The 9,802-nt window shown below is 39.6% G+C and overlaps 1 protein-coding gene across 1 annotated transcript; it reads left to right on the top strand.

The window, feature by feature from the left end:
* The first annotated feature begins 15 nt into the window (after window positions 1–15).
* prpf38b (pre-mRNA processing factor 38B) lies at window positions 16–9,306 on the top strand. The gene is made up of 6 exons (XM_056480922.1): window positions 16–452; window positions 2,407–2,475; window positions 2,611–2,762; window positions 4,641–4,701; window positions 6,127–6,380; window positions 8,113–9,306. Exons 1-6 carry the CDS (start codon window positions 243–245, stop codon window positions 8,870–8,872), a joined length of 1,506 nt encoding a protein of 501 aa, XP_056336897.1. The 5' UTR covers window positions 16–242; the 3' UTR covers window positions 8,873–9,306.
* The last annotated feature ends 496 nt before the right edge of the window (window positions 9,307–9,802 follow it).

Below are 9,802 nucleotides of genomic sequence, written 5' to 3'. Positions count from 1 at the left end.
CCGCCGCCCCTCTTCCGCGCGCCATCTTGTCCCCTCAACTCGACGTAACAGAGTGCTTCGCGTGCGTCTGCCTCCATCCCAGAGAATAAGAGACAAAACGACCTAAAAACAGACTTGAATGAATTAAGAGACGTCGGTCCGCTTCTCGCGCATCTCGTCGGACGCATTCCTTCGCGATATTCGTTAAGGTTAACGACTATTTTTGTCGTTTTCTCATTTAATGGCGTTGTGAAGGAACTGCCATGGCGGTTAGTCAGCAGCAACAACAGCAGCAGGCCTTGAGCAAACCGACCGGCGGGAAACACGGAAATAATTTGCCATTATGGGGCAACGAGAAGACTATGAACCTCAACCCGATGATTCTGACCAACGTGCTTTCTTCGCCTTACTTCAAGGTCCAGCTGTACGAGCTCAAGACGTACCACGAGGTGGTCGACGAGATTTACTTCAAGGTGGCGAAATTAACCCGGGCCGATACGTGTGAAGCCTGTGGTTTTCTTATTTGTGTTAAATTTGTCTTTTTGCTAGTAACTCACTTAAGTAGGTTTTTATAAAAAAATCACTCACTTTTTTGTTATACTTAAGTTACGGACATTGAAAAAGACCGTGTTAGGCCATGCATGCTAACTTAGTTATGCTAACGTTGACTCTCAAAATAGCGCTAACGTTTTATATAATAAAAAGATGATTGCCTAGAATGAGAATCCTGTCATTATTAGTTTGGTGTTAACATTAGACTAATGTTAGTATGGGTAATTTTCTGATTAAGTATAGACACAGTGACCACTTAATTAACCATGTTTTAATTGTAACGTTAATGGAAAATCGTTAAGCTAGCTGGTGACTGTGTTAGTGCGGGCGAGTAAATTAAATAACGTGTCTCCCAAATCGCCTTTTCAGCGATTAAGGCCCATTTATAACAGTAAGTTACCTATACTGATAACTTTATTAGATACCACCCCAACCGACGAGAATGTTTCCTTTAAAATGATCGCGCGCTGCTGGTGTGTATGAGTGTAATCTGCCGCTGAACGCTCAAACTGGCGGATTGTGATTGGCTGTCAATGTTTTTATTGTTTAGCTGGAAGAAGAATAGCTCGGAGACTGTTACCCTAGTTTTTCTATGTCATGTTGTGTACCGTTGAACGATTATAAACATTCGTCAATCTTGGCATGGACGGATTTTTGTTTAGTGTCGAAATTATGTTAAAGTTACACTTTTAACATTAGTTCATGCAGCTTTTTTCTAAAAAGGTGAACCTTATTGCAATTTAACACCTACATTTCTATTGAATTATAAAATGTAAATAATGCATGTTATTGACATTTTAAGGACTATTTTGAATTAGCTTGTCGGATGGTCATCATAACCACACTTTTTGACTATTTTAGCCAAAATAGCATAATTTTTTTTTTTTATGGTAATTTTTTATTTCAAGTATAAGGTTGAAGATTTACAATAAACTGTTTTTTCTGTTTAAAAACAACACGGCAGTGAAAGATGACGTCCCTTACATCAGATTGTATGTTATCTTGCCGATGTTGGACTCTTGAAAAATAATTGTTAGCATTGGCCAAAACTGGTTAACGTTAGCAGAAGTCACACCGAAGCTACAGCCAACAGAGCATTCCGCTTGGTCTTAAATCCTTTTTCAATGGGTTATTTTCACCACGATGGCATAGCAGTCAAAATATGTCAAATAAGCTCATTCGTTTTCTTTTCGGCTTAGTCCCTTTGATAATCTGGGGTCGCCACAGCGGAATTAACCGCCAACTTGTCCAGCATATGTTTTACGCAGCTGATGCCCTTCCGTCTGCAACCTATCACTGGAAAACATCCATACACACTCATTCACACATGCACTACAGACAATTTAGCTTAACCAATTCACCTATACCACATGTTTTTGGACTTGTGGGGGAAACCAGAGCGCCCGGAGGAAACCCACGGCTCGAATCAGCGACCTTCTTGCTGTGAGGCAATTGTGCTACCCACTGCGCCACCGTGCTGCCCAAATAAGCTCTATATAGGACAGTTACTGGACCTTTGTTAGTGAGGGGTGGGTCTTCTGAACCCCCCCTGGTTACTGGCCTGTAGCGATACCATCTTTATTACTGCATTGTTTTAGAGTTTAGATTCACCCCCCAGATGAAATACCCATTAAAAATAATTTTACTAACCCTCCGGCCAATATCGTTCTTGTTTTTTTTTCTGTAGAACATTATTTTGTTAGGGTTGACTATTCCTTTCCAATTTTTAGATATATTAATTTTATGCTTTTTGTTAAAAGTGTTTGTTGTATTTATTTGCAAAAAACATTGAGGTTGGATTGCTGTTTAAACTGTTTAGTCCAGTGGTGATTTACAGAACTTGATGTTAGACTCTGATCTGTTTTTTTTCCTCAGGTCAACCATGTGGAGCCATGGGAAAAAGGCAGCAGGAAGACAGCTGGGCAGACGGGAATGTGCGGAGGGGTAAGTAGAAGTACGTGCCTCGAGACCTCCTCAACTTTATCCTCCCGTCCTCTTTGTCATTGATTAAATTCAGGGAGAGATTAATTTATGCACAACGTCTGTCAAGCTTTAAGTCTCATGATGTTTGTCCTGCAGGTTCGAGGAGTCGGGACAGGTGGAATCGTGTCCACAGCATTTTGTTTGCTGTATAAGCTGTTCACATTGAAGCTGACACGGAAACAAGTGATGGGTCTTATCACTCACTCCGATTCACCCTATATCAGGGCATTGGGCTTCATGTACATCAGGTAAGTTTTCAGAAGTCATCATGCTGTTGCTCTGGGGGTTTATATGGGCAACCTATTTTGCATAATCAAATTCTAACTTTGAATTTATGAAATGAATGGGCATGTAGCACAGAAGTGTTTACTTAAAGTAGGGCTGGGCGATTTAGCCTAAAATCATAATCTCGCTTATTTGAAAATTTTAACTCTATTACGATTAATAAACTTATTTTATTTGTTATTTTTGGCTCTCATAGTTCACTGACAAGCTTTGTACAGTAAATATGCTCACATATAAGTGAGAGATTTTTTTGAATGAAGGTTGCATTGCTTGATTTTAAAATAATTGAAGGAAACACACACTATCTACAATCTAAGATTATTAATTGCACATTAACCTTGAACAACTGAAATTAAAACACACATTGCCTTAAATTTTTCTTATAATAAAGTAAAAATAAATTTTAAATGTTTTTCATTTTTAAAGTAGAAAATAAGCAGAATCTTATTGTATGTAGCATTGTATATTCTGTCAATAATATTTTAAACGGTGCATTTCTTGCATTTTCTGAAAACAAACATTTTAATGTAAATAATAATTTTAATGTAATGAAAAAATATGCTGTCTCAAGGCATATCTGGCGCTGCTTCCAATCATCGTCAATGTAGTGCGAAGTAAGGCTCAAGAATGGGTCCCTCATTCTACTTGACCAGAGATCAGATCTGGCTACAAAGCCTTTAAAGCAGGGGTGGGCAAACTCAGTCCTGGAGGGCCGGTGTCCTGCACAGTTTAGCTCCAACTCTTAATCAAACACACCTGCTTATGGATTTCTAGCGATCTTGAAGACACTGATTAGCTTGTTCAGGTGTGTTTGATTAGTGTTGGAGCTAAACTGTGCAGGACACCGGCCCTCCAGGACCGAGTTTGCCCACCCCTGCTTTAAAGGCTGATTTTTACTTTTGCGTTGCGTGGTCGCTGTGACCCACAGCGCGTGCCCTGCACATAGTCGTGCGTGTATACTTCAGCATGCTGTTTGTTTTGCTCTGCAGTAACACTTCCGAAATGCTAGCTGACAGGCAGTTTTTATGTTCCTCTGTGTAAAGTTTCTTTGCGGGTGTTTTGTTTTTTCTGAACACTACCTTAATGTACAAGTAGCTAAAACTAGATCAATTAGGGGCAGCAATCAACGGACGTGCAACAACTTTAATCATAATGTAAACCCAAAGTGAAAGTTTCCATATTGAGCTCCTTCATGGGACTCGACACTTGAACTCGCTCCAACAGGCTCATTGTTTCCCCGTGGCCCTCACCACTGCCCACACTTGGCCACGCTACCAAACCAACCAATTACAGAACCTGCGCTATGTGGTGTCGTGACATGTAGTTACAGTCTCTTTCATTCTCCAATCAAATAAAAGCAGAGGCACGGTTTCCGTTGAGGTGACAGCAGTGTTTGTGTTGTCAAGACTAAAGTGCCTTTTAAAGAAGAGGGAGAGACTAATGGTCGCTGTGTGAAGTTATCCAGAGCTGAATGAATTTACAAATCTTGAATATCACAATATTGTTTTATATTACAATTATAACAATATCAGCAGCAACGCTCTCGCACAATACGCAGCTAATTCAGTCGTTGCGTGGTGTTGTAAAAAGCGCCTCGTGTTTTTGGAACGAAAAAGCACGCTCTGATTGGCCCCTAAATCAGCCTTAATAGAGTGGGGTCACATGACTCCACGTGTGGTAGAGAATGTATTGGAAAAAAATCGACCTGAAAAATGAGATCGATTATAGGTTCTGAATGTTGATTTCGATGAATCGCCCAACCCTAATTTCAAGACTGTAGTCTGTTTTGATTAGAACACAGCTGATTAATACACATTTATTTTATAATTTGTGTTTTCCAGGTATACTCAACCTCCTCCTGACTTGGTTGACTGGTATGATGAGTTCCTTGACGACGAGGAGGTATGTCGCCACGGGTAATGCCTTCACCTCTCTTATTTCAAATGTACACAGTTGTAAACAGACAGATCCAGGCTGAATGCTGATTGTGATGCACATTGCTGTCCTTCAACCTTTGGCCTCATTTGGCTTAATGTTCTTATTGAGAAGTTAACAGCTGCAGCTGTATTTGTGGTGCCAGGTTTACCCCACAAATGGGTTTGCCATGTTCATTCTGAGATCAGCTTAGTGAATTGTCCTTTGAGCATCCTCTGTAGTTAAATGTGAATTTAATGATTGCATGCAATGTTCTTTTAGTGCAGGTAAATCTCTATATGGCAATTGGATTTGTAATTCATATTTTATTGTAAATATCATATCTCCATTACTGGGTGCCACCTCAACACCTGCAATACATATACACTCACCTGTAAAGGAGTTTGTAATAATCATATATTTTAGAAATGGCCTAGAAAAGGAGATCTAAATCACATTTGAGCAGACATTGCTGCCAGGCGTGATGGTGGTTGTGTGTGTCTCTGGCTGACTGCCCTGTTTTCTCTCCCAGATGGCCCTTGTGATGCGGGTGGATTGGATATAGGGTGCGCTCCACACTCTTGGCTGACGTTCGTGAGTGCAGTTAGACAAGCTCGCTCGCTCGCTCACCCACCCACTCCACCCCTTCACACGCACCGGTACAGCAATATATGTCAGCTGACCTTCAACCTGCTCAGCATCACACCTATTTTGAGTTAGTGCATAGTAAGAAGAGATAATAATCTAATGATATTGAAGTTAAGCAGTACTTGATCTCTTAATGACATTATGATATCTAATAATATTTATTTTTATTATAATGATATATTATTAGGATATACTGTTGTTATTATTATTATAATATAACAAACTTTTTTTTATTTAGATGGGGGGGGGGGGGGGGGGGGGGGTAGACATGAGGAATGTAACGATTTCCTCAATTCCATGTGGTTATCACGTAAAGGTGCACTGAAGGTCCTTTATGTAATATTTTTGCATGTAAATGACCTCAGTTCAGCTTCATAAAAAATGCTGTTTATTTGTAGGAGCAGCCGTCACATGTCCAGGATTAGATGCTAGTGAATATGGAATTTATATAATGACATTGTGTATGATTATTTGTTATTATAAAGTCCAATGTAATAGTCATTAAAACGAGCAATACTATTACTTGATGCACCATTAAATACTGAATGTTAAGTCAGGTGAGAGCAGAGGTGAAGACTCAGTATTTGGTCATCACAAATGAAGCATATTTTCCAGAAGAGTTTATAGTGTGATGCGTTTAGGATGTAATCATAGGAGTTAAATTAACCATGTATTAGAAGCACAATGCTGTGTGATAAGAGCATGTGTGAGTGTTGTTTTTATGATTTATGGTGTTAATGGTTTTCCTCCTCCTCTTGTCATCAGGAGCTGGACGTGAAAGCTGGAGGAGGGTGTGTAATGACGGTTGGAGAGATGCTTCGCTCCTTTCTGACCAAGCTGGAGTGGTTCTCAACATTGTTTCCACGAATACCTGTACCTGTGCAGAAGGCAATTGATCAGCACATGAAGAGCAGACCACGTAAACCCCCGCAAAAAGACGAGCAGGAAGAAGAGGAGGAAGAGGCTGCAGCAGCACCAGCAGCCGATACAGGCAGGCATGGAGATAGGCGCCGTTCCAGGTACATTGGTGGTGTGTGTGGGGGTGGAATGAGATTATTTGGCTAACCAGATCAGCAACGACAAGTGCTTGTGGTGCTGTGTTTGATGCAAGGATGCAAGTTTTGTCATTCCTTTTTAAATTAAGATTATTTCATTAAGCCTGTGATTTTAAAATGTTTGTTTGCAACTTATTTATGGTTAAATACACTATTATTAATAATAAATGGAATAAAGTGTATTTTAATTTGTCAAAAGTCTCTTATGTTTGACGGAAAAACGAGAACGCTAAATATTATAGACTATTTTTAACAAGCCAACCTGTGTTCCTTCATTGTGCTTTTTGCTGGCACTAAATGTGATTCAAACCTATTCTGTGATGAACCAACAAAATGAAACTCAAGCACATTTGACAATAGTTGGATCAATCAAAAAATTTAATGGCATTAACACTTCAATTTGAGCTTTGTCAAATGATAAATGTTTCTCAACATTGTATTTTTGTTAATATTTTCATTAATTTTAGAAATTGGGTTATTTAATGGTAATTCTTGAGCCTTATTCCTTTATTTGTTGATTATTGCTGGTAAATATAAGGCAGCTGCAGTGTGCTGAAATGAGACTAGAGCTGCATGATTCTGGCTAAAATGAGAATTACGATTTTTTTTGCTTTAAATAAAGATCACAATTTTCTCACAATTCTGTAGATGTAAAATAAAGGTTAATATGAGTAAGCTATTATTATGTCTTAAACATATTGTAAAACAACAGCAATGATAATGTGAGGTCTTCTGTTGGTTTAAATGCTAAAGTTTGTATAGACTTGGAATGGTGGACTTGAATAGACTTTTATATTCTGTTTGTTAATGCACAATAAATTGATGCATCAGAAGTATTCATAATTCCACAGTTGAATCATTACGTTTGAGAAATATGCTTGTCATTTGTCATTGACAACGTGAGACATTTGTCATTATCAGATTCCCTTCATTTTATTCAACATTATATAGGCTAGAATAGTTATACTGACACTGACAAGCATTTATTCTCACCCACAAAATGCTGTTCGCTACGAAAAACCCATATCAAATGCTTGTCATAATCATAACATAAATGCGATATAATCATTAAAAAATTATGTGTGCGCCAGTTCTACTTTCACTGCTGAGAGCGGCTCATGGCTGCAGTCACTTTGAGGAAGAAAAAAAACATACATGGAAATCATACTTCCCACGCAGCTCCCAAACGATCGCTCTGTGCAACAAACTGAACATTTTTTACGTTATTACCTGTTATTCACAGCCTATGCAGGTTCTGTTCACTAAAGTAGGCATTATTCTCAGGCAATCACGCATCCTCTTGGTAGTAAACAAACAGTGAGTGCGCTCACCTGTGATTTTGTGGCCGCGAATACATAATTACATTAAGACAAATGTACATTTGTGGGTGAATTATACCTTCAAAATACAGTATGTGACACTTTTAGCGCCATTTGGACATCAATTCCTGTCAAGAATTTTGTGTCCGCCTTTACGCTTCTCTCCTGACTTTGAAAATATAATTGGCTGAATCATGGAAAAGCTGAATTAAAATCGTGTGGGGGGTTGAATTGAGATCTCAATCTTTTTTCGATTAATCATGCAGCTCTAGTACTGACTGAAGTGTTTGTTCTTGACATGACAGTTTCTTGTGCATTCTTGCTTTGTGTGTGGATCTGTTGTTCAATGATTTCTGCTTTTGTGTGTGTGGCTTCAGGACACCTAGGAGAAGTCCAAGTCCCAGGAAATCCCAGAATCGCTCCCGGAGTCGCAGCCATCACAAAGAAAGACATGGCGCTAGCTTTGATCATGAACTGGAGAGAGAACGAGACCGTCAGCGCAAAGAACGGGAAGGAAAAGACCGGGATAGAGATAGAGACAGGGACCGAGAGAGAGACAGGGAGAGAGACCGAGATAGACGACGTTCCAGAACTCCAGAGCGAAACACAGAACGACGGCGGAGCCGGAGCAGGGAACGACGCCGAAGTCGAAGCACCAGCCGAGACAAGAGGACAGAGAGGAAAGACCGAGATAAAGACAGAGAGGCAGAGAGTGAGAGAGAGCGTAGTCGCAAGAAAGACAGAGAGCACCATAAAGATCGAGAGAGGTCAAAAGACAAGAGGAGTAAAGGAGAGGGAGAAGAGAGGAGGCATAAGGATGATAAGGAGGAGAAAAAACACAGGGAAGAAAAGAGAAGCAAGCGCTCGAGAAGCAGAAGCAGAGACCGGAAACACAAAGCTGAGAGATCTAGCAAGAAACGCTCCCGCTCTGGCAGCAGGAGCAGGCAGGAAGCAGGGGAAGAGAAGAACAGGAAGCGGGAACGCAGCCATAGTAAGGATCGCCAACACAAGCGCAGTCGCAGCAAAGAGCGATCGCACCGTCGGGAATCCAGCAATGAACGAATACATGCAAAACAAGAGCGCCCCAGTTCTGAACCTGGAGAAAGAACAAACAGTGTTCGAGCAGATTCCCCCTGATCCAAGTCTGTCTTCTCCCCTCTCTCTCTCAGATTCCCTCTGCAACGTTATTCCGGTCCCTCTCTTATTACTTCATGTTCTTTCCTTTTAATCCCCTTGTTAAAAGGCAAAAGCCTGGATTTTTTTCTGCACTGTTGTTCACCACATGTGTAGATATTAAAAATGTAATTTCTCTCAGTTGCCCATTTACAAATGTCAAGACTCAAGATGACATTTTAAAATCTTTTTTTATTATTTCCCTTTTCTCCCAAATTTGTTTTCAGGATTTCCACAAATGGCTTTGTACATAGAGCTCAGAGAATGTTTTAAATTTCAACAGAGTGTCCACTGAGTTGAGTTTGTGGCACAGGGAACCGAAAGCTATGCTGACATTGTGCTGTTTGATTCATTGCTCTGTTGCATCTCATTTTCTAATAAAATTGTATGGAATAGAATTGCTCCGTTGTATAGTTTTGTCATTAAGCAAAGCAAAAATATCCAGCTGCAGACCTACACACATTTCAGCACATACAATTCAGCACACATGATATAGGGCGGGGGCGAACCATATATAATTAAGGTTATTAATGTCTCTCGGACCTCATCATCAATTTATTTTTAAATATATTGTTAAAAAAATAGTGTACGCAATAGATGGTGTGTACTGTGTGTACTAGACAGGCGAATGGGGAATGCTGTATCTTGAGTGCCATTTCAATATAATAGACTGAACAGTTATCTATCAGTCATCATAGATGGTCAGTCATTATTTATGCGAAAGAGTCAATATTGCAGATACTGGTTTGCTGTCTTTGCTGAAACATTTTTCGGAGATGTATAAACGATCTAAATTGGACAGGTTTCATTTATATAACGGATTCATTATAATGAAGGAAATAATGGCAAGTTAATATTTATAGGCTATAATACATCTTTATATGTAATACAAAT

Source organism: Danio aesculapii, chromosome 2, assembly GCF_903798145.1.
Source record: "Danio aesculapii chromosome 2, fDanAes4.1, whole genome shotgun sequence".
Taxonomy (NCBI): domain Eukaryota; kingdom Metazoa; phylum Chordata; class Actinopteri; order Cypriniformes; family Danionidae; genus Danio; species Danio aesculapii.
Note: the sequence above shows the minus strand (reverse complement) of the source record. Positions and strands in the feature narration are given on the sequence as shown.

What these genes read in the sequence shown, in the direction of transcription:
- prpf38b (XM_056480922.1), top strand. Translation starts at nt 243, where the DNA reads ATGGCGGTTAGTCAGCAGCAACAACAGCAGCAGGCCTTGAGCAAACCG. An exon ending in TTGGGCTTCATGTACATCAG is followed by an intron (nt 2,763 to 4,640) that starts GTAAGTTTTCAG and finishes TGTGTTTTCCAG; the next exon opens with GTATACTCAACCTCCTCCTG. An exon ending in GGAGATAGGCGCCGTTCCAG is followed by an intron (nt 6,381 to 8,112) that starts GTACATTGGTGG and finishes GTGTGGCTTCAG; the next exon opens with GACACCTAGGAGAAGTCCAA.